This window comes from Babylonia areolata, chromosome 13, assembly GCF_041734735.1.
Source record: "Babylonia areolata isolate BAREFJ2019XMU chromosome 13, ASM4173473v1, whole genome shotgun sequence".
NCBI classification, from domain to species: Eukaryota; Metazoa; Mollusca; class Gastropoda; order Neogastropoda; family Buccinidae; genus Babylonia; species Babylonia areolata.
The window spans coordinates 26,793,331-26,819,123 of NC_134888.1; the positions used below are offsets into that span (position 1 = coordinate 26,793,331).

The 25,793-nt window shown below is 44.8% G+C and overlaps 2 protein-coding genes across 2 annotated transcripts in view; both read left to right on the forward strand.

The window, feature by feature from the left end:
* LOC143288898 (uncharacterized) overlaps positions 1-25,793 on the forward strand; it is a 134,900-nt gene that overhangs the window by 28,871 nt on the left and 80,236 nt on the right. The gene's annotated exons all lie outside the window — the stretch shown is intronic.
* On the forward strand, positions 5,101-24,433 carry LOC143288729 (uncharacterized). Its single transcript, XM_076597355.1, has 7 exons — positions 5,101-5,903; positions 5,977-6,315; positions 16,658-16,720; positions 21,139-21,221; positions 22,188-22,366; positions 23,147-23,254; positions 24,300-24,433. The coding sequence occupies exons 1-7, from the start codon at positions 5,115-5,117 to the stop codon at positions 24,431-24,433; spliced, it is 1,695 nt and encodes a 564-aa protein (XP_076453470.1). The 5' UTR covers positions 5,101-5,114.

Here is a 25,793-nt window from a genome sequence, read left to right on the forward strand (position 1 = left end):
TGGGGAGGGGGGACGGGATTGTGTCTTAGCATCATGGTCAGTTCGTGGCTTTGCTTTGAACCACCCGTCCCCTTTTCTTTCTTTCCCGGGTGTGTGTCGGGGTCCGCATCGCGCGCCCATTGGTGTACTGGGACAAGTAAAATGGTATACAAGCACCCATCCCCGTGCCCCGTACGCAGTGGATTAGTGTAACAGGATTCTGTTATTATTATTATTACTATTATTATTATTATTTTCATTATTTTTTTTGTTATGCATGCATGTTAATGATCACTAGATTTCCAGATTTCATTACTTCATGGTAGGAAGGGGAGGGGGAGGGGGGGGGAACAGCGGAAGGGGGAGATAGAAGTAGTAGAAAACTTAAATTGTTGGTGAGGGAAGGAATGCTGACAATGTTGGGGATAAAGAAAGGAAGAGAAGAGGAGGTGGGGTGAGAAAGGAAGGTAAAGAAAAGAGAGTGAACTGTCCATATGTAGCGAAGCTCAACAAAGAAACATTAGCGAACAATTAAAATGGCGACTGTGATGTTTTTGTTCTTACAAAAGTGTTCAAAGTGCTTCAAGTCACAGTACAAACAGTTAACAAGGAAATGTTGCACAAAACTAACATGTACGATACAGCCTGCAATTCTCATGTAATTATATATGATGTTGCTGACCAAAAGTTAAGCATTCTGTTTACCGATATGAACTGATGTGTCAAGAAGCGCGCGCGCGCACACATACACACACACACACATACACACTGACATGCATATGAATTTTCATTCTTGGTCAACCACACATCCAGTCCAAAATTTTTATATGGATGTTGACTTTGAAAAATTTAAATGTTAATAGTTTTAAACACTAAAGTAAGAATGTGGAAACATTCGCTTTGTGGAGGAACTGCGATGCTGTTGATAATGTGCGTGAGATGAGTTGTGCAGTTGTTGTTGGGTTTTTTTGTTTTTGTTTTTTTTGTTTTGTGTTTTTTTATCAGTGTGTTCGTGTTTTCCTTCTCATCCTCTCTTCCCTCTCTCTCGTTCCATCTACCCATGTCATTATAATGTTATATCATTGATCGGAGTAAATTTGGGCCACAGAGAAAGAGGAAGCATTGCGGGAAAAGAGAGAGAAAAATAGTTTGGTTGTGTCATTATGTAGATTTATGCAGAAGAGAGAAAAGTTAGGCAGATGGATATCGTTTTCTTTGGGTGGTGTATTTATTTAGACATTATGCAGTAATATATACTGGTCTACACCTTGCATATTATGGAACCCATTTCTATGATCCGTATTGAATCACAAGCTGTATGTCACGGTCGACAGTGATTTTTTGTGTTTGGGTCGGGGGTGGGGGGTGGGGTTGTTGTTGTTGCTGTGTATGTTGAACAATTTGCTAGTATTTTTTTTTCTTCTTTTCACAAACATCATGTAACTTCCCTATACTCAGGTCTCCCCATGTGAAAACGCATATGTGCATGTGGATATGCATGTATGCATTTGCATGTAAATTGATATGTAAGTGTGTATGATATGTAGTATTTGTACATGTGTGCACTTATGCATGTGTAGGTTTATCTATATGATATGCATTTATTGGGGCTATTATCATTCCGCTCAAATATCGCGATGGCCAAGACTTTTGTGTGTGTGTGTGTGTGTGTGTGTGTGTGTGTGTGTGTGTGTGTGTGTATGTGTGTCTGTGTGGTGTTTGTTTTTGTTTTGTTTTGTTGTGTGTGTGTGGGGGTGTGTGTGTGTGTGTGTGTACGTGTGTGTTCTTCAAATCTATCCTCTATAGACCAGGTTTTTTTTGTTGTTGTTTTTTTGTTGTTTTTTTTGTGGGGGGGGGGTGTTGGGGGGGGGGGGGGGGGGGGGGGGGGGTTGTTGTTTTGGTTTTGTGTGTGTGTAAATGTGTGTGAAATTTGTGTGGAAACACTACTACCAGTGCACACGCGCGGGCGCGTGCGTGCACACACATGCTCACATTCACTCTGTCATAAGTAAACACTAGCGCGCGCATGTGCGCGCACCTACATTTAATTATCTAACGCTTGTGCACACACACACTCCGAAGCTCAAGGTCAAACCCTGATGTTTTTTTTCTGGCACGCCAAACTGTGGATGTGAATTGTATTCAAGTTGTTTGTTGCCAGTCTGACCCTTGCCCCCTCCGTCCCTCCCCCTTCCCCCATTCACACTTGGATCATGACTTTGACATTCTTTTTTTTGTGTGTGGATTTCATGCATATTTATCACGGATTTCATGGGTGGCGGAGAACACGGAAACGCGACACAATTTGGAAATGTTTTATGTGTGCCGGATGAAAGTTCATGTTTGTTTTTTGTTTCCCCTTGCCATGTTCCTTGTACTGTGCGAGAAAAGCGCACATGACATCAGGTTGAAAATTGTCACTTCTGTCTCTCTCTCTGTGTGTCTGTCTTCGCCTGTCCCCCTCCCCTCCCCTCCCCCCCCCCCCGTTTCTGTCTCTCTCTCTCCTCACACACTCTCTTCATCTCTCTATTAAGGAAATGTGTGTTCTGGTCAAAAGAAAAGCATAATGATAATTGTAACGAAAGGCACTTTTCACTCGCGAGCAATCAATTTATTGCTGCGTCTGCTTGCGATGGTAAAGTATATTGTCAGATGTATGTGTAAATGTAACTATATGTCGATTTTTATATCAAATATTTTTGTATGCATGTTTGAATGTTTGCTGGATCCATTTGACATTTTGTCTCAAAGATATTCTTGTGATAAGCATATACTCTTTGTCGTCGGTTCAGTTGATGAACCTAGTGGGTTGTTTGATCAATGTACTGATTGTTTTATGCAATATGGATAGTTCTTTATCAATTGTTTCAGTTAATTGTCAGGGCCTGAACAATAGTCAAAAAAGAAGAGATGTGTTTCATTATTTAAAAAATAAACAATATTCGATCTATTTTTTGCAAGATACACATTTTGAAAAAAATATGGAATGTTATATTCTTTCTGAGTGGGGTTATCAAGCTTACTTCGCAAGCCATGCATCTAACGCAAGAGGAGTTGCTATTCTATTTAATAACAATTTTGAATTCAAGGTAAAAAACGTTTATAGGGGTGATGGGGGAAACAGTATTATGATATTGGCCGAAATTAAGCAAAATGACTTTCTGTTTGTAAATGTGTATGGTCCAAATAGAGATGACCCGGAATTCTATGATATTTTAAGCGAAAAAATTAAAGATTTCAATGTCAGTAATGTAATAATTGGTGGAGATTTTAATTTAGTACTCGACCCATCTAGAGACTATAATAACTATAGAAACGTTAACAACCCAAAGGCTAGAGAGATAGTAGAAAAAATGATTAGCGGATTAGAATTGAACGATATCTGGAGGGATCTAAATCAAGATGTTCACAGATACACATGGAGAAGAACTAATCCATTTCAACAAGCTAGGTTGGATTTTTTTCTCATTTCAGATCAAGTAGTTTCTTTAGTTGAAGATGCAGATATTGATTACGGATATAGAACTGACCACTCAATGATCTTGTTAAGGCTAAAATTTGATAACAAATGTAAACGGAACACGTTTTGGAAATTCAACTCCTCATTATTAAAAGATAAGGGTTATTTAGACGAAATTAATGAAGAGATAAAAAAGGTTAAAGAGGAGTATGCAGTTAGCCCGTATTTAAGAGAGGCAGTGGATACTATTCCAGTTCAAGACTTACAGTTGTCAGTACCTGATGATCTATTCCTAGACTTTCTATTAATGAAGATTAGATCAAGGACTATTTCTTATGCAACAATGAAGAAAAGGAAAACAAACGAAGAGGAGAATACTTTACAACAAGACATTCAGCAACTAGAAAAGCTAGAAGTAAAAAGTAAGGAAGATGTTATGAATATAGAAGCAAAGAAGTAACGATTGAGAGCTATTCGGGAGAAAAGAATAGAGGGAGTAATTTTAAGATCAAGGGCAAGATGGATAGCAGATGGGGAAAAAGTAACTAAATATTTCTGTAATTTAGAAAAACGTCATTATATAAGCAAGAATATGGCTAGATTAAATGATACACATGGCAATGTTCTAAATAACCAAAAAGAAATTCTAAAAGAAGTCCAAGGTTTCTATGAAAATTTGTATAAAAGTTCAAACGTTGAAGACTGCGAAATTAACGAACTTATAAAAGATATTCCATGTTTAGATGTTGATGAAGCACATGATTTAGAGGGCGATATTACGTTTGAAGAGGCTAGTTTAGTACTAAAAAATATGAAAAACAATAAGAGTCCTGGTACAGATGGTTTCACGGCAGAATTTTTTAAGTGTTTTTGGAGCAGAATAGGTGATTTTGTTGTAAGGTCATTAAACACTAGTTTTAGAAAAGGTCAACTTTCTTGCGTTCAAAAACAAGGAATAATTGTATGCATCCCTAAAGGAGACAAACCTAGAAACTTCATCAAGAACTGGAGGCCAATATCACTGTTAAATATCGTATATAAAATCGGATCGTCATGTATAGCCAACCGTATAAAAACTGTCTTGCCCAAACTTATTGCAGAAGACCAAACTGGCTTTATCAGGAATAGATATATAGGTGACAATATAAGGTTGATTTATGACACAATAGCTTACTTAGAAGAGCACAATCTACCTGGACTTTTGTTAAATATCGATTTTGAGAAGGCTTTCGATTCAGTTGGTTGGAATTTTATGTTTAAAGTATTAAAAGCATTTGGTTTCCAAAATGGGATATGTAAATGGATAGAAACATTTTATAATAATATCAGATCCTGTGTTCTTGTAAATGGGCAAGTCTCTAGCTGGTTTAGTGTAGAACGGGGATGTAGACAGGGAGACCCACTATCACCGTACCTTTTTGTTTTGTGTGTTGAAATATTAGCAATAATGACACGAGAAAATGAAGATGTACGTGGTATAACGATCAACAATATAGAACACAAACTTTCTCAATACGCAGATGATACTGAATTTCTTTTAGCAGGTGACAAAAAATCATTTGAGACATGCATGCATATAGTGGGCACGTTTGGGCATAAATCAGGCCTACATATGAATTTTGGAAAAACAAGTGCAGTTTGGCTGGGAAGTAGTAAAAATTCTAATATTCGGTATATGGAGCATCTAGGGATAGAATGGAATCCACCAAAATTTAGAATTCTAGGAATCTGGTTTACAAATGATTTACAAAACTGTGCAAATATGAACTACTCTGAAAAATTAGCAGATGTTATACAATTATTTAGAGTATGGATAAGAAGGCAAATAACACCCCTTGGACGAATAGCTGTTCTAAAATCATTAATTTTGTCTAAACTGACTCATTTGTGGATTTTACTGCCTAACCCACCTGACAATTTTTTTCGCATTTTACAAAATCACTGTTATAGTTTTGTATGGAACAAAAAGAATGATAAGATAAATAGAAAAACTGCGCATAAAAGTATCAGAAATGGTGGTCTGGGATTACCGGAATTAAAAACCTATGCATCCTCTCTAAAATTGACTTGGATACGGAAAGTGGGTAAAACGCATCATAAATGGAAAAACATTGCCATGGCTAATTTTCCTGTGCTGAATGATATCCATAAATACGGGCCAGAAATAACATTATCTTTCGCTCAAACAAATATTTTTTGGACAGATGTATTTAATGCATACAAAGAATTTTTCTATAAAATAGATTGCAATACCTCTGCTGAGCTTCTGGCAGAACCAGTATTTTATAATCGAAGAATACAAATAGGGAAAACATTTATTCGGGGAAAAACATGGATAGATAAAGGTATATGCTGTATTGCACATTTTTTGCTTGAAAATGGACATTTCATTTCTTACGAAGAATTCAAACGAAAATATAATGTCGACATCAATTTTCTTACTTTTGCTGGTCACATATCGGCAGTAAAAGTACATTCAAAAGAAGAACATAACCATAGATAATGATCAATGCTTAAATATGTCTATAATTTTCAAGAAATTGATGTCCATATGTAAAGGTTCCAAGCTTTATTATGACATACTTATAGACAATGGTGTTCATCCACAGTGTTGTTCAAAATGGGATGAAAAACTCAACATTGTTCATGACTGGAGAAAATGTTTTTTGTACATTTGTAAGATTCCAGATGTTAAACTGAAATGGTTTCAGATCAGAATTGTGCACAGATGCCTTGGGACAAATGTTATACTTAAAGAGATGGGTGTACTTAACAATGACCTGTGTAGTTTTTGCAACACAATGAAAGATAGTATTAGACACATGTTTTGGCAGTGTACAACCATCCAACGTTTCTGGCAAGAATTAATGGATCTGGTTAACGAAAGATGCCCAAATGCTCAAAATTAGCAATTAACTGAACCATTAGTCATACTTGGACATGACAAAAATATAGTCATTGATCCCACTTTTTATTTCATTTTGTTGCTGGCTAAACAATACTTGCACCAACGCAAGATGAACAGCACTGAACCTGTTCTGCAGGGTTTCATAAAAAAAATTGGAATACAGATATACAGTTGAAGAATATATAGCTAGGAAAAAACTTTCTTTATAATGATTTTATCAGCAAATGGTCTCCATATAAATCCTTGTTTTTTAATACAAATTGAAATAAGAATATATATTGTCATACAGTTCTGATATTGTTATTACTATATTTTGTATCTTACTATGCAATTTAAAGTATGGCCACATATGTGTCATTTATTGTGAGGTTGACAACCTACAATTTATCAGACTCCTTCGACTGTGCCCGGCGACCTTATATTTGATCTTGATTCATTGATCTTTGCCAGCATGTTCTTGTGGCTGTGTTATTATTACTATTATTATTAGTAGTAGTACTTCTTTTTGTTTCTCTGTGTGTGTGTGTTTAACAATGTAAAAATTGAATAAAAATGTTTGAACCCCCCCCCCCCAAAAAAAAAAACAAAACAAAAAAAAAACAGACACATACAGAGACAGTCCGACTGACATAGACAGATACATAGAGAGACAGACAGACGGACATATAGACAGACACATACAGAGACAGACAGATGGACATACAGACAGATACATACAAGAAGACATACATAGAGAGAGACATAGAGAGACAGGCAGACATACACACAGACAAACAGACACACCGACACACACATAGAGAGACATACAGACACACAGACAGACAGACACATACAGAGACAGACAGACTAACACATACAGAGACAGACAGACAGTCACATACAGAGACAGACAGGCAGACAGACACACAAAGAGACAGAGAGACAGACACACAAAGAGACAGACAGAGACAGACAGACAGACACATAGAGAGACAGACACGTAGAGACACAGACAGACGTAACAGACATGACCATAGAGAGGAAGAGAGAAAAAGAGACACAGACAGACAGACAGACAGACGTATCAGACATGACCACAGAGAGGAAGAGAGAGAGAGGCACACACAGACAGACAGACAGACAGACAGACAAACGTAACAGACATGACCACAGAGAGGAAGAGAGAGAGAGACACAGACAGACAGACAGACGTAACAGACATGACCATAGAGAGAAAGAGAGACAGACAGACAGACAGACGTAACAGACATGACCACAGAGAGGAAGAGAGAGAGGCACACACAGACAGACAGACAGACAGACAGACAAACGTAACAGACATGACCACAGAGAGGAAGAGAGAGAGAGAGACACAGACAGACAGACAGAAAGACACGTAGAGAGACAGACACATAGAGAGACAGACAGACCGACAAACGTAACAGACATGACCACAGAGAGGAAGAGAGAGACACAGACAGACAAACAGACAGACAAACAGACAAACGTAACAGACATGACCACAGAGAGGAAGAGAGAGAGACACAGACATACAGACAGGCGTAACAGACATGACCATAGAGAGGAAGAGAGAGAGACACAGACATACAGACAGGCGTAACAGACATGACCATAGAGAGGAAGAGAGAGAGACACAGACATACAGACAAACGTAACAGACATGACCACAGAGAGGAAGAGAGAGAGACACAGACATACAGACAGGCGTAACAGACATGACCATAGAGAGGAAGAGAGAGAGACACAGACAGACAGACAGACAGACGTAACAGACATGACCACAGAGAGGAAGAGAGAGAGACACAGACAGACAGACAGACAGACGTAACAGACATGACCACAGAGAGGAAGAGAGAGAGACAGACAGACAGACAGACAGACAGACAGACGTAACAGACATGACCACAGAGAGGAAGAGAGAGAGACACAGACAGACAGACAGACGTAACAGACATGACCACAGAGAGGAAGAGAGAGAGACACAGACAGACAGACAGACAGACGTAACAGACATGACCACAGAGAGGAACAGAGAGAGAGACACAGACATACAGACAGACGTAACAGACATGACCACAGTGAGGAAGAGAGAGAGACACAGACAGACAGACAGACGTAACAGACATGACCACAGAGAGGAAGAGAGAGAGACACAGACAGACAGACAGACGTAACAGACATGACCACAGAGAGGAAGAGAGAGAGACACAGACAGACAGACAGACAGACGTAACAGACATGACCACAGAGAGGAAGAGAGAGAGAGACACAGACAGACAGACAGACAGACGTAACAGACATGACCATAGAGAGGAAGAGAGAGAGACACAGACAGACAGACAGACGTAACAGACATGACCACAGAGAGGAAGAGAGAGAGACACAGACAGACAGACAGACAGACGTAACAGACATGACCACAGAGAGGAACAGAGAGAGAGACACAGACATACAGACAGACGTAACAGACATGACCACAGTGAGGAAGAGAGAGACACAGACAGACAGACAGACAGACAGACGTAACAGACATGACCACAGAGAGGAAGAGAGAGAGACACACAGACAGACAGACAGACGTAACAGACATGACCATAGAGAGGAAGAGAGAGAGACACAGACAGACAGACAGACGTAACAGACCTGACCACAGAGAGGAAGAGAGAGTGACACAGACATAGAGACAGACAGACAGACATGACCATAGAGAGGAAGAGAGAGAGAGACACAGACAGACAGACAGACGTAACAGACATGACCATAGAGAGGAAGAGAGAGAGAGACACAGACAGACAGACAGACGTAACAGACATGACCATAGAGAGGAAGAGAGAGAGAGACACAGACAGACAGACAGACGTAACAGACATGACCATAGAGAGGAAGAGAGAGAGAGACACAGACAGACAGACAGACGTAACAGACATGACCACCGAGAGGAACAGAGAGAGACACAGACAGACAGACAGACAGACGTAACAGACATGACCACAGAGAGGAACAGAGAGAGACACAGACAGATAGACAGACAGACAGACGTAACAGACATGACCACAGAGAGGAAGAGAGAGAGACACAGACAGACAGACAGACAGACAGACGTAACAGACATGACCATAGAGAGGAAGAGAGAGAGAGAGAGAGAGAGAGAGAGAGAGAGAGAGAGAGAGACAGACAGACAGACAGACAGACAGACACAGACAGAGAGAGACAGACAGACAGACGTAACAGACATGACCACAGAGAGGAGGAGAGAGAGGGAGAGAGACAGAGACAGACAGACAGAACCACAGAGAGAGAGGCAGACAGACAAACAGACACGCAGACACATAGACAGACACATAGAGAGACAGACAAACAGATACATCGAGGGTTGGCGGGTGGGTGCGGGGGTGGGGGTGGGGGGGCGGGGAGGGGAGGGGGAGGGCGGGCGACAAGCGATAAACAAACATACACTTAAAGTGTTTACACACACACACACACACACACACACACACACACACAGTGACTGGCCAACACCAGCGCTACTGTAACTGCACGAGATAGTACGTACCACGTGGTCAAGATCCGGTCACACCCTGTATTTGCTTTACCCTTGGCACGCAGCGTTTTACGATTACAGCATGGTCACCGTTTATCACTGACCGTCTGTCCTGCGCGTACCACCTGAACGGCGCTTCAACCTGAATCTTCAAATCGGGAATGGCTTATCGAATGAAATGGATCTCTGTGTGTGTGTGTGTGTGTGTGTGTGTGTGTGTGTGTGTGTGTGTGTGTGTGTCTCTGTCTCTGTCTCTCTGTGTCTCTGTCTCTCTCTCTCTCTCTCTCTCTCTCTGTCTCTGTGTGTGTGTGTCTCTGTCTCTCTCTCTCTGTCTCTCTCTCTGTCTCTGTCTGTGTGTCTGTCTCTGTCTCTCTGTGTCTATCTGTATCTATCTGTCTCTCTATGTCTCTCTGTCTCTGTCTCTGTTTCTCTCTCTCTCTGTGTCTCTCTCTCCCTCTCTGTGTCTCTCTGTGTCTGTCTGTCTCTCTATGTCTCTGTCTCTCTGTATCTTTCTCTCTGTGTCTCTCTGTCTCTCTCACAGGTTTAAGTTAGTACGTATTTTACATTTTGTTGTCGCTGCGTGATCACCATATTGTGTACTTTTGACCTCTTTCTAGGGGCCAGAGGCCTGGAGATTAAAGTTTTGTTCTTGTTCTTGTTCTCTCTGTGTCTGTGTCTGTCTGTCTGTCTGTCTGTCTGTCTGTCTGTCTCTCTCTATGTCGGGAAATAATTGATACTTTTTCGTATGATTGCGGTGCTGAATTAAAACAAACGCGCCGTTTTTCTTTCACGAAGTGTAGTCTATGGCGAAATCGGTGGGCATAAGTTGTCGTTTATAACACACTCGCCCTCCAACGCTCTCCCTCCCTAACACACACACACACACACACACACACACACACACACACACACACACACACACACACACACACGCACATTCCTAAACGATATATGCCGTCCAAATGCCAAGACTAGCGAACTGATCTTACAAACGGAATTACAGGCAAGACTGGCGAAATTTGTTCACGAATATTTCTTTTTCATAATAATTATGCTCATGTTTATGTTTTCTTGTGTCTTATGAACAATAAGGTTTTATGACAATATTTTATTCCATTATATTCACACACACACACACACACAAACGCGCGCGCGCGCACACACACAGAGACACAAGCACACACACACACACACACACACACACACTCACACACACACACACACACACACACACACACACACACACACACACACACACACACACACACACACACATGTGAAGTGATGGCCTGGAGGTAACGCGTCCGCCCAGGAAGCGAGAGAATCTGAGCGCACTGGTTCAAATCACACCGGCAGTCGCCAATAATTATTTTCTTCCCCTCCACTAGACCTTGAGTGGTGGTCTGGACGCTAGTCATGCGAATGAGACGATAAACCGAGGTCCCGTGTGCAGCATGCACTTAGCGCACGTAAAATAACCCGCGGCAACAAAAGGGTTGTCTCTGGTAAAATTATGTAGAAAAATCCACTTCGATAGGAAAACAAATAAGATTGGAGGCAGAAAAAAAAAAAAAAAAAATGGTGGCGCTGTCAGTGTAGCGACGCCCGAATTTCACATAGAAAAATCTGTTGTGACAAAAAAAGAGTAATACAAATACAAAAGCAACTGAGATCATAAGCGAACTGGGAATAGGAAAATCGGGATGTCTAATTTAGTGATAGGCGAATAAAAAAAAAAAAAAAAAGAAAAAAAAAAAAAAAAGGCGAATCAGGCACAAGCGAATAGGAAATAAGCAAACTGGATGACCGTAGTCTCATCAGTAGCCATCGCTAAGTTGTCATCATGTGATTCACGCTTCTGGAAACAATCACCATGTCCGTCACTACTGCAAAGTTGAGTTTCTTGTGATAATGATTATCATCTTGTGTTTACAGTAGCGGATATAGGACGGTGGTAGGGATGGTATATGGTGTCAGATGTGAGGGTGGTTGTGGATGGGGGGGGGGGGTGTGTGTGGGGGGGGGGGGGGGGGGGGGGAAGGGGAGGGCGGAGTTGTGCGAGAGGGGGTGAGAGAGGCGGACGGAGGGTGGAGGTGGGGCAGACTGAGGAAGAAGGCCATTGTCTCATCTGCCCCATCAACTGAATTAAACACAAGGCGACGTTTGCTGATCAGATCAGTCTCTCTTGTTTTCACTTTGCTTCTTATCATGCCAAGATATCCTCTCTCACCGTGTGTGTGTGTGTGGGGGGGGGGGGGGGGGAGTGCGGGGGGGCGGGGGGTGTGGATGTGTGTGTGTGTGTGTGTGTGTGCGAGAGAGAGAGAGAGAGAGAGAGAGAGAGAGAGAGGGAGGTTGTTTTTTTTTTTGTTGTTTTGTTTTGTTTATACTCAGCTATACAAAACATGAATGAAATAGAGCTGGTGGAAGTTAATATCACGATGTGTTGGAATTGTTTCCCTTCATGAGGGAGAGGAGTGAGAGAAGGGGAGGGGGAGACAGGGAAGGAGGGTGGGTGGTGGTGGTGGTGGTGGTGGTGAGGGGGCAATGTCTTCTCTGACTCATCAATCATAAGGCGATGTTTGCTGACCACATCACACACCTTGTTTTCAGGGTCCTGTTGTCATTCTGGGGTATCTTCACTCTGTGTGTGTGTGTGTGTGTGTGTGTGTGTGTGTATGCGTGTGTGTGTGTTTGTGTGTGTGTGTGTGTGTGTGTGTGTGTGTGTGTGTGTGTGTGTGTGTGTGTGTGTGTATAAGAGAACAAAGAACAAGAACAAAAACTTTAATCACCAGGCCTCCGGCCCCTAGAAAGAGGTCAAAAATACACAATATGGTGATCACGCAGCGACAACAAAATGTAAAATACGTACTAACTTAAACCTGTAGAACAAAAGTGCTTCTTGTGCATAGTAAATTAATTCTAACTTTCTTCATTGTTATCACAGAATTCCTGTCGTATCTTCAGGGCATTAAATATATAAACGCAGGGTTTACGAATACTGTAAATAGAACCATTCTTCAGCAAGTGAACATACGATTGACCTTCAGAGTTCAGATGTTTTCGCCGCAGGTTATTGTAAAGGACATTATTGTTTATAAAATGGTTTTCATCTTCGACCACGATACAACGTTTACATGCGTAATTTGAATTATATTTGAATGTTCTCCTGAAAAATGATCCATTTATTGGGTACAAACCAAGCCGCAATTTTACCAAACAGTCCCAAAAACACTTTTTATCCACAAAGTCAAAATATTGCTCACACTGAAAACCAGTTTTAAACAGTCTGTAGTTATGATATATATCTTTAGACATTACTGACTCGTCCCACTCTTGCATAAATATATCTTTCATTCTTTGCTTAAATTGTGACAAAAAAGTTTGCTCACAACCAACGCCTTGTTGCAACCAGACATATCCAAACCCAGGTCTAAATAAAGTATTTTTTTACTAAAGAAAACCAGCATTTTCCCCCTTTCGTCCAGGTTAAACAACATCAAATATGCCTGTCTGGGTAATCTGTGCACATTCATATTCAACAACCTTAACCAGTACTTGATACACCTTATAGCACTATTTATATACAGTGAATAACGTCCTAGTTCGCTGTATGCAAACTTGTTTGGTACTCTAAGAAGTATGTTCAAAAAACGTTTACATGCAAAGGAATGAACTTTCTCAATATTATCAAGTCTGTTAAGACCCCACATCTCAGAAGCGTACAAAAGAATGGGTTGTACCTGAGCATCAAATATTTTGAAAAAAAAACATCCTTTGGAAGTTTCATTCTTGACTTACTTTGACTTATTCCTCTTGATTCCGTGGGGAACATAGGGCCGCAACAACACTCCTCCAACGCACCCGGCTCTGGCTGGTCCTCTTCAGTTCGGCCCACGTCATTCCGGCCGCCCTTGTCTCTGCCTCAATGCTTCTCCGCCAGGTCTGCTTCGGACGGCCAACTTTCCTTTTCCCCTGTGGGTTCCAATCAAGAGCCTGTCTTGTGATGTTTGTTGCAGGCTTGCGTAGTGTATGGCCTATCCATCCCCATTTCCGTTTCTTGATTTCCGTCTCCAGTGGGGCCTGTTTTGTCATGTTCCAAAGTTCTTCATTGGAGACAACCTCTGGCCATCTGATGTTCAGGATGTTTCTTAGACATCTGTTGGTGAATGTCTGAAGCTTGTGGGTGCTGGTCTTTGTCACTCTCCACGTCTCTGAGCCATAGAGTAGAACCGACTTCACGTTGGTGTTAAAAATCCGGATCAGGAAGTATCATTCAGCTTCGTTATATATTTTATACAGTCAATGCATGCATGTTTGACTTTTACTGCTGAAGTATCTACTCCTTTGTTTATACTCATTTTTGTCGTAAAAACAAACCCTAGATAATTATATTCATTCACTACTTCTAAAGCATTTCCACCGAGATTCCACTTTTCATATCTTCCCAAAAAGCCACCTTTTCGAAAAAACCATCACTTTGGTCTTGTCAGTATTTACATTCAAGAAGAGTGTTTTACATGCATCATTCAGAATATTAATTTGATTTTGCAGACCAATCGCAGTGTTAGATAGCAATACTATATCATCCGCGAACAGAAGAATGTACAACTCTAATAAATCAGGAGAGAGAGAGTGTGTGTGTATGGAGAGAGAGAGAGACAATGACAATGACAATGACAATTTTTTTTATTGGCAAATAGCGTTTTACAGCTCTAGTGCCAAGGGGGATTATTCAGCTTATTTTAGTAGACGACGAAAAGAAAAAGTAAATCGAAAAATAAGGGGAAATAACAAGCAAATAAGTACATATTCATAAACACATAAACATTCATACATTCACACCCACAACATTAATACAACATATTCCATATTACTCGTGCATAATACTAAGTAATTAATTCGAACATATGACCATCCAACTTTGCAGCCGAGCCTTTTTTGGTTATTTACCAATCTAAATTGAGTTATGGATCTTATATTTTATTCTGCATTATGTTTCTATCATGTTAAAACGATCGTTCGGTTAATCTTTTCCTTCGAATGTTGTATGCTTCAACAATACATTTGGCGAGTGAAAATAGGATGTCTTCATTATCTGATGAAAGGATAGCTACTAGATCATGTCTTAATGCAAACGGATGTGTAAAGAATGTATAATCATTTCTAATAACACTGTATTCCTTACAATGGAAAACAAAATGATACTCTCTCCATACGAACGGCGAAAGAGACGACGTTAACAGCGTTTCACCCCAATTACCATCATCAAAATATTGCAAGCGGAACGCTCTTATACTGAAGAGGTGAATGTTGACAAAGAATACCACAGTTCTGACGACGGAAGCTAAAGGTTGGGTCATTGAGACACCCACTGTACATCCGAGGGGTCTGTTCTGTGTGGAGGAGAAAAGAGAACTGGCCGTACTGAGTGAGTTAAACATGATTCAAAAACAAGTCAAGTCATTGCGAACACACGGAGCAGCAACAAGCTGGAGCTTATGGTGTGCTGGGAAAATGCTCAGGAACACAGTGACCACATAACAGTGGCTGTGTTATAAACTACATCAAATATGAATTAAATCAGGGATGAACTCTGAAAGGAAAAATAAAGGAGTACCCCCGAGAAAGGTAAAAAAAAAAGAAAAAAAAAAGGGAGAAAACAAAACCTCGCATTATAAACATACAAATACATATATAAATAAACATTGACTCACGTGTACACACACGAAGACACAAATGTATATATGCATTCATCAACACATGCTTACACGAACACAAACAACTACAAAAATACACATGAATAATACACGCATGTACACACATGAACACACGTATCTTTTCCCACACATATTATGTTTGATACGCATGTGTATTGATGCATACATACACATGTCCACATACATACACACATACACAGACGGTTAATTGAAGAGACCCGGACACTGTCAGCCACCAAATCGGCCTTTTAATCAGCTGACTGGTGGCCCACTCCCCGAGGGGTATCGGGCTCACCACCCGTTCCACTGTGGGGACGGGGATCTTCTTCTTCTTCTTCGCTCGTAGGCTGCAACTCCCACGTTCACTCGTATGCACACGAGTGGGCTTTTACGTGTATGACCGTTTTTACCCCGCCATGTAGGCAGCCATACTCCGTTTTCGGGGGTGTGCATGCTGAGTATGTTCTTGTTTCCATAACCCACCGAACACTGACATGGATTACAGGATCTTTAACGTGCGTATTTGATCTTCTGCTTGCATATACACACGAAGGGGGTTCAGGCACTAGCCGGTCTGCACATATATTGACCTGGGAGATCGGAAAAATCTCCACCCTTTACCCACCAGGCGCCGTGTGTTCGCAATGACTTGACTTGTTTTTGAGTCATGTTTAACTCACTCAGTACGGCCAGTCCTCTCTTCTCCTCCACACAGACCCCTCGGATGTACAGTGGGTGTCTGAATGACCCAACCTTTAGCTTCCGTCGTCAGAACTGTGGTATTCTTTGTCAACATTCACCTCTTCAGTATAAGAGCGTTCCGCTTGCAATATTTTGATGATGGTAATTGGGGTGAAACGCTGTTAACGTCGTCTCTTTCGCCGTTCGTATGGAGAGAGTTAAACCAACTGGCTGGAAAACCAGCACGGGGAGGTGTCCAAGGCAGTGAAGATCGTGTTCGAACGAATAGAACCGATTTGCCAATGAGGGAGGTCTGGATTGCCAGACCCCCTTCCAGGTTTTCCCCCACGCCGCCTGGTAAACCATTGCAGAAAGAGTCGGGTGGTGGGCCACACCAGGGCCCAGTGCTGGTCCAAGGTCGCCCGGTGCTCACGGTGTGGTCGAAGGAGTGACCACATGGATGTAAGAGAGTGCACCGCCACCCTCACCTGTATATCATCTGCCACGAACGGCATAGAGCAGAGTGGAGAGGCTGCCCGGAGGTATTCGTGCGTGCGCGCGCCAACATGGGGGTATAGGGACGACGAGGAAAAGAAGGAGGGACAGATCGTGCGCACCCCAACATGGGGGTATATCTTAAAGGGGGGGGGAGGGGGGGGGGGGGTGGCGAAGAGGAAAAAAGGAGGGACAGGTTGTGCGCACCCCAACATGGGGGTATATTTTAAACGGGTTGGGGGGGGGGGGGGGGGTGAGGAAAAGAAGGAGGGAAGGTCGTGCGCACCCCAACATGGGGGTATATCTTAAAGGGGGGGGGGGGGGGGGGGGGACGAAGAGGAAAAAAGGAGGGACAGGTCGTGCACACGCCAACATGGGGGTATATTTTAAACGGGTGGGGGGGGTGAGGAAAAGAAGGAGGGAAGGTCGTGCGCACCCCAACATGGGGGTATATCTTAAAGGGGGGGCAGGGGGGGGGACGAAGAGGAAAAAAGGAGGGACAGGTCGTGCACACGCCAACATGGGGGTATATCTTAAAGGGGTGGGGGAGGCAAGGAAAAAAGGAGGGACAGGCCGTGTGCACCCAACATGAGGGTATATCTTAAACGGGTGAGGGACGACGAGGAAAAGAAGGAGGGACAGGTCTTGCGCACCCCAACATGGGGGTATATCTTAAAGGGGTGGGGGACGACGAGGAAAAAAAGGAGGGGCAGGTCGTGCGCACCCCAACATGGGGGTATTTGTATTTGTATTCTTTTTATCACAACAGATTTCTCTGTGTGAAATTCGGGCTGCTGTCCCCAGGGTAGAGCGCGTCGCTATACTACAGCGAAACCCATTTTTTTTGTATTTTTTTCCTGCGTGCAGTTTTATTTGTTTTTCCTATCGAAGTGGATTTTTCTACAGAATTTTGCGAGGAACATCCCTTTTGTTGCCGTGGGTTCTTTTACGTGCGCTAAGTGCATGCTGCAAACGGGACCTCGGTTTATCGTCTCATCCGAATGACTAGCGTCCAGACCACCACTCAAGGTCTAGTGGAGGGGGAAAAAATATCGGCGGCTGAGCCGTGATTCGAGCCAGCGTTCTCAGATTCTCTCTCGCTTCCTATGCGGACGCGTTACCTCTAGGGACAGGTAGGAATCTTAAAGGGGTGGGGAGGCAAGGAAAAGGAGGGACAGGTCTTGCGCACCCCAACATGGGGGTATATCTTAAAGGGGTGGGGGGGCGAGGAAAAGAAGGAGGGACCGGTCGTGTGCACCCCAACATGGGGGGTACATCTTAAGGGGGTGGGGGACGACGAGGAAAAGAAGGATGGACAGGTCGTGCGCACCCCAACATGGGGGTACATTTTAAGGGGGTGGGGGACGACGAGGAAAAGAAGGAGGGACAGGTCGTGCGCACCCCAACATGGGGGTATAACTTAAAGGGGTGGGGAACGACGAGGAAAAGGAGGGACAGGTCTTGCGCACCCCAACATGGGGGTATATCTTAAAGGGGTGGGGAGGCGAGGAAAAGAAGGAGGGACCGGTCGTGTGCACTCCAACATGGGGGTACATCTTAAGGGGGTGGGGGACGACGAGGAAAAGAAGGAGGGACAGGTCGTGCGCACCCCAACATGGGGGTATATTTTAAAGGGATGGGGGGGCGAAGAAAAGAAGGGACAGGTTGTGCACACCCCAACATGGGAGTATATTTTAAAGGGGGGGGGGGGGGGGGAATGAGGAAAAGAAGGAGGGCAGTTCGTGCACACCCCAACATGGGGGTATATCTTAAAGGGGTGAGGGACGACGAGAAAAAGAAGGAGGGACAGGTCGTGCGCACCCCAACATGGGGGGTATACTTCAAGGGGTGGGGGGGGGGGGAAGAAGGAGGGACAGGCCGTTTGCATCCCAACATGGGGGTATATCTTAAAGGGGTGGCGGACGACGAGGAAAAGGAGGGACAGGTCGTGCGCACCCCAACATGGGGGTATATCTTAAAGGGGTGGGGGAGGCAAGGAAAAGAAGGAGGGACAGGCCGTGTGCACCCCAACATGGGGGTATATCTTAAAGGGGTGGGGGACGAGGAGGAAAAGAAGGAGGGACAGGTCGTGCGCACCCCAACATGGGGGTATATCTTAAAGGGGTGGGGGACGACGGGGAAAAAAGGAGGGACAGGCCGTGCACACGGCAACATGGGGGTATATTTTAAAAGGGTGGGAGGGGCTCGGGGGGGGTGGGGGGGGGGGGGGGTAAGAAGGAGGGACAGGTCGTGCGCACCCCAACATGGGGGTATATCTTAAAGGGGTGGGGGGGGAGGGCGAGGATAAGAAGGAGGGACAGGTCGTGCGCACCCCAATATGGGGGTATATCTTAAAGGGGTGGGGGGGGGGGGGACGAGGAAAAGAAGGAGGGACAGGTCGTGCGCACCTGAACATAGGAGGTATACTTTAACGGGTAGGGGGGCGAGGAAAAGAAGGAGGGACAGGTCGTGCGTACCCCAACACGGGGTATATCTTAAAGGGGTGGGAAGGTGAGGTAAAGAAGGAGGTACAAGTCGTGCGCACCCCAACATGGGGGTATATCTTAAAGGGGTGGGGGACGACGAGGAAAAGAAGGAGGGACAGGTCGTGCGCATCCCAACATGGGGGTATATCTTAAAGGGGGGGGGGGAAAGAAGGAGGGACCGGTCGTGTGCACCCCAACATGGGGGTACATCTTAAGGGGGTGGGGGACGACGAGGAAAAGGAGGGACAGGTCGTGCGCACCCCAACATGGGGGTATATCTTAAAGGGGTGGGGGACGACGAGGAAAAGGAGGGACAGGTCTTGCGCACCCCAACATGGGGGTATATCTTAAAGAGGTGGGGAGGCGAGGAAAAGAAGGAGGGACAGGCCGTGTGCACCCCAACATGGGGATATATCTTAAAGGGGTGGGGGACGAGGAGGAAAAGAAGGAGGGAGAGGTCGTGCACACCCTACATGGGGGTATATATTAAAGGTGTGAGGGAAGACGAGGAAAAGAAGGAGGGACAGGTCGTGCACACACCAACATGGGGGTATATCTTAAAGGGGTGAGGGACGACGGGGAAAAAAGGAGGGACAGGCCGTGGACACGGCAACATGGGGGTATATCTTAAAAGGGGGGGGGGGGCGGGGGGTGGGGGGGGGGGGCGAGGATAAGAAGGAGGGACAGGTCGTGCGCACCCCAATATGGGGGTATATCTTAAATGGGTGGGAAGGTGAGGTAAAGAAGGAGGTACAAGTCGTGCGCACCCCAACATGGGGGCATAACTTAAATGGGTGGGAAGGTGAGGTAAAGAAGGAGGTACAAGTCGTGTGCACCCCAACATGGAGGTATAACTTAAATGGGTGGGAAGGTGAGGTAAAGAAGGAGGTACAAGTCGTGCGCACCCCAACATGGGGGTATATCTTAAAGGGGTGAGGGACGACGAGGAAAAAAAGGAGGGACAGGTCGTGCGCACCCCAACATGGGGGTATTTGTATTCTTTTTATCACAACAGATTTCTCTGTGTGAAATTCGGGCTGCTGTCCCCAGGGTAGAGCGCGTCGCTATACTACAGCGCCACCCATTTTTTTGTATTTTTTTCCTGCGTGCAGTTTTATTTGTTTTTCCTATCGAAGTGGATTTTTCTACAGAATATTGCGAGGAACATCCCTTTTGTTGCCGTGGGTTCTTTTACGTGCGCTAAGTGCATGCTGCAAACGGGACCTCGGTTTATCGTCTCATCCGAATGACTAGCGTCCAGACCACCACTCAAGGTCTAGTGGAGGGGGAAAAAATATCGGCGGCTGAGCCGTGATTCGAACCAGCGCGCTCAGATTCTCTCTCGCTTCCTATGCGGACGCGTTACCTCTAGGGACAGGTAGGAATCTTAAAGGGGTGGGGAGGCGAGGAAAAGAAGGATGGACAGGTCGTGCGCACCCCAACATGGGGGTATATCTTAAAGGGGTGAGGGACGACGAGGAAAAGAAGGAGGGACAGGCCGTGCGCACCCCAACATGGGGGTATATCTTAAAGGGGTGAGGGACGACGAGGAAAAGAAGGAGGGACAGGTCGTGCGCACCCCAACATGGGGGTATATCTTAAAGGGGTGGGGGACGACGAGGAAAAGAAGGAGGGACAGGTCGTGCGCACCCCAACATGGGGGTATATCTTAAAGGGGTGAGGGACGACGAGGAAAAGAAGGAGGGACAGGTCGTGCTCACCCCAACATTGGGGGTATATTTTAAAGGGGTGGGGTGGGCGAGGAAATGGAGGGACCGGTCGTGCGCACCCCAACATGGGGGGATATCTTAAAGGGGTGGGGCAGTAATGGGCAGTGGACCGCCAACATAACCCGCTGATGGTGGTCTCAGCCGATGTCCCCTCCAACACCAGCATGGCAGCTCGGGGCGCGGGCCATGCCACGGCCCCACGAGGAGCACATGTCTATTTATAGGTTCGTGCCCCCCTCCTCCCCCCCCCCTTTCACCACCTCCCCCTTCCTCGTCCCCCGGCCTGGCAATGTTAGTTGGTCAGCGGGCTCAAAACAGAGAGGGCACGACCGTTCGGTTGAAAGCGGCTGTGGGTAAAAAAAAAAAAAAAAAAAAAAAAAAAACTCCTGTAGCCCGACGGTCGTGGGTGATTTCAGTGCACAGCTGTCTCTGGGACAGACGGTTCAGGGGGGGGGGGGGGGGGGGGGGCAAGTGACCTGAGCCTGGTCAGCTGTGATCTGGTACGTGACGGGGAGTGGTGGGCGGGGGGGAGAAGCCCCTCTCCAGTGACCACCTCCCCATCACGATTACAGGGTATTTTTTTTGTTGTTGTTGTTGTTGTTTGAGGTTGTTTTTTGTTTGTTTGTTTGGTTGGGGTTTTTTGTTGTTGTTGTTGGGTTTTTTTGTCTCAGTTGCATACAGGTCATGAAGCACCACGTATTTGTGTGTGTGTGTGTGTGTGTGTGTGTGTGTGTGTGTGTGTGTGTGTGTGTGTGTGTGTGTGTGTGTGTGTGTGTGTGTGTGTGTGTGTGTGTGTGTGTGTGTGTGTGTGTGTGTGTGTGTGTGTGTGTGTGTGTGTGTGTGCTTCACATGCCTTCTTCATTGATTAAAACTTTTTCTTTCTATTTTTTTTTCACTTTTTTTTTAGTACTTCCAATAGCACTCTACGTACTGTTTTAATACTGGCGACAAAATCATGACATAGAAATATAAAATAAAATTTTATCAAAGATAATGATCTGCAACAGAAGACGAGGAACTGTCGAACATTGGATAGAATCCATGATTACAGTTAACCACGGCATAGTGCTGGATGGAGCACCCCCCCTACCCCCTCCCCCCCCCCCCCCCCCCCCCCCGCCAACCCCCACCCTCAAGTCACTTTGGAGCGTACTGTTACAACAGAGCTGACTGGGATCTATTCAAAAAAGCTGCTCATGGAGACGCCTGAAGCCTAATGCGGCACGGATGAGCATCACTGAGCTCAACGAGCATTTCTGCAGTGGTGTCGTCCGGGGCCGTTCACAGGGCTGTTCCCATGGGGCGGACATGTGCCTCCAAAATACAGCAACAACCCCTGGTGGAAACCGGGACTGCGACAGAGCAGACAGTGCTGAAGGGAGGGCGTGCCGGCGATACAGACGCACTGCCGCAAATGAAACTTGACTTACTTACTTGACTTATTCCTCTTGATTCCGTGGGGAACATAGGGCCGCAACAACACTCCTCCAACGCACCCGGCTCTGGCTGGTCCTCTTCAGTTCGGCCCACGTCATTCCGGCCGCCCTTGTCTCTGCCTCAATGCTTCTCCGCCAGGTCTGCTTCGGACGGCCAACTTTCCTTTTCCCCTGTGGGTTCCAATCAAGAGCCTGTCTTGTGATGTTTGTTGCAGGCTTGCGTAGTGTATGGCCTATCCATCCCCATTTCCGTTTCTTGATTTCCGTCTCCAGTGGGGCCTGTTTTGTCATGTTCCAAAGTTCTTCATTGGAGACAACCTCTGGCCATCTGATGTTCAGGATGTTTCTTAGACATCTGTTGGTGAATGTCTGAAGCTTGTGGGTGCTGGTCTTTGTCACTCTCCACGTCTCTGAGCCATAGAGTAGAACCGACTTCACGTTGGTGTTAAAAATCCGGATCGCAAATGAAACGCTTGCACATATTATGCATGCTAAAAGTGAAAAAAAAAGCAAATAAAAAGCTACAAGACTGTTGTTGCCTGTGCTAAAAATCAGAGCTCTGGCAAACTTACATTCAACAGGTCTCCGGCAACACTGACCTTATTTCAATGTATAAAGAGATTTCTTCCTTTTTTTTTAACTAAAAAAAGAAAGAAAAAAAACAAAACAAAAAAACCAGCGGTATGTCCACCCGCACCCTGACATCCACACAGGTGACACCGAGCTGACCACAGACGCGGGGAAGGCAGAGGCCTTTGCCGACACCTGTAGGATGAGCACGGTGGAGAACCTGCCGGAGGACGTACATGAACTGAGAAAAGGTACAGCACAGAACGGCTGTCGGATCCCACAAACGGGGCAATAACAGCAGCTTTCAACCAGCCCATCACTGAGTCAGAAATTAGTGAGGGTGCTTTCCTCTCTCAGGAAAGATGGCTTCAGGGCACCGACGGGGTCTCTTACAGGATGTTGAGGGAGATACAGGACTCTCATGTCGAGCTGCTGTTCACTCACCCTCTACCAACGGTGCTGGGAGGAGGGGGTGATCCCAGAGGCATGGAAACACGCCATCGTCCCCCCCCCCCCCCATCCTCAAAACGGGGAAAGCCCCTTAGAGAGGTGAGTAGCTGCAGGCCTATCTCCCTCACAGCTCACGATGACAAGACCTTTGAGAGCCTGAGCCAGGCGGGCTTTCACAAAAAAATATAGAAAAAAAAATTATAGGAAAGAGAGAGACACACACAGAGACAGAGAGGAAACAAGCAGATGAAAGGCAAGAACAAAAATGAATGCGCGCGCACGCGCGCGCGCGCGCACACACACACATTTATATATACATATATACAAGAATAGTGTGATAATGAAATACTCAACTGCATTTCTATTTCACACACACGCGCACACGCGTGCGACGAAAATACCCATGACACGCACACACACACGCCAGCGCACACACAAACAACTCACCCCGCCCCCTCCGCCCCTCACACACACTATATGATGACTGCAGTAGAGGGCACTCATCATTCGTTTCCTGTGTCATTCAATCAGATTTCAGGCACGCACACATACACACTCAGACAGACATGTAGGTAGCTATATTCTGTTTTCTGGGGTGTGCATGCTGGGTATGTTCTTGTTTCCATAACCCACCCAACGCTGGCATGGATTACAGGATCTTTAACGTACGCATTTGATTTTCTCCATGTGTATACACACGAAAGGGGTTCAGGCACTAGGAAGTCGGTACATATGTTGACCTGGGAGATCGGAAAAATCTCCATACTTTACCCAATTTAATTAAGACAAGACTCCAGGTCCAGCACAGAGGGTGTGGCGGCCGGGATGCTCGCTGTTTCTCACCAGCTCCAAGTCTGAGGGTGTCGCGTGCGGCTAGCAGTGGGTCCCAGCTCATTGCAACATCACAGGTAACGATAGGGCCAACAGGGCCGCGGAACGGGCTGCCGCTGGGAATGCTGGTGATAGGGCTGTTAAAGTGAACAGAGCGACGGGTGCAATAGCCGAGTGGTTAAAGCGTTGGACTTTCAATCTGAGGGTGCCGGGTTCGAATCACAGTGACGGCACTGTAATATTTTAGTAATATTGGTGCTCATGACGGCACCAATAACATAACCCTACCCCCCTAAACCCCCCCCCCCCACACACACACCCCACACCCCCCATCCCACTCCCCCATCATTAGCTTCCATTTCCCTGCTCACCAGGTAGATCCTGGTGGGGGGTGGGGGTGGGGGTGGGGGGTTGTGGGATGGAGGAGGTTCTCATATATCCATCCTTACCTCCACCCCTCACACTTCCCATGCCGATCGAGGAAGTGGGGGAGGCGTTGGGGGGTTTGGGGGGTTGGAGGGGGGGGGTAACCCAGACATGGGACCATATTTTTTTTTTTTTTTTTTTTTTTTTTTTACATCATCACATGCATGCATCACCACCCACCACATACAGCCCTTTATATACATTTAAAAAAAAAGAAGAAGTATATATGAAGATAATAACAATCATCATGATAATAACAATAATAAAGAAATAAAATAATAATAATAATAATAATAATAATAATAATAATAATAATAATAATAATAATAATAAACCTGAGACACCCGGTTTGGAATGGCTTGTTTGTTTTTCTTGTAGGACATGGTGCTTGGAAACATCGAAAGGCTGAGGGACAATGATAATAATACTGATAATAATAACAACTTTATAAAGAAACAAATTAGCAATAATAGCAATCATAATGATGATAATAATAATAATGGTGATAAACCCGTCACCTGAGACACCCGGTCTGAAATGGTTTGTTGCTGTTGTTGTTGTTGATGTTGTTGTTGTTGTTTGTTTGTTTGTTTGTTCGTTTTTCTTTTAGGACTGGTGCTTGGGAACTTCGAAAGGCTGAGAGACAATAATAATAATAGTGATAATAATAATTTTTAAAAAAAATATAAAGAAACCAAAAAGTAATAATAACAATGATGATGATGATCACGACGACAACAACAACAACAACAACAACAACAACAATAATAATAATAATAATAATAATAATAATAAACCCGTTACCTAAGACACCCGTTCTGGAATGTTTTGTTTGTTGTTTGTGTTCCCCCCACCCCCCCACCCCCACCCCCTCTTTTCTTTCAGGACTGGTTCTTGGAAACTTCGAAATGCTGAGGAACTCCTGAATGTTTCATGTATGAATGACCTCCGTCCTGTAGCACTGATATCTGCTGTGATGAAAGTTTTTGAGAGAGAGTGATACTTGTCTACTTGCAGGAGTCTGTCAAACCATTTTTAGATCCCTTGCAATTTGCATACAGGAGGAACAGATGTACGGATGAT

What these genes read in the sequence shown, in the direction of transcription:
- LOC143288729 (XM_076597355.1), top strand. Translation starts at nt 5,115, where the DNA reads ATGGAGCATCTAGGGATAGAATGGAATCCACCAAAATTTAGAATTCTA. An exon ending in GGCAAGAATTAATGGATCTG is followed by an intron (nt 6,316 to 16,657) that starts GTTAACGAAAGA and finishes AAACCATTGCAG; the next exon opens with AAAGAGTCGGGTGGTGGGCC. An exon ending in GAGCACATGTCTATTTATAG is followed by an intron (nt 21,222 to 22,187) that starts GTTCGTGCCCCC and finishes TATTCAAAAAAG; the next exon opens with CTGCTCATGGAGACGCCTGA.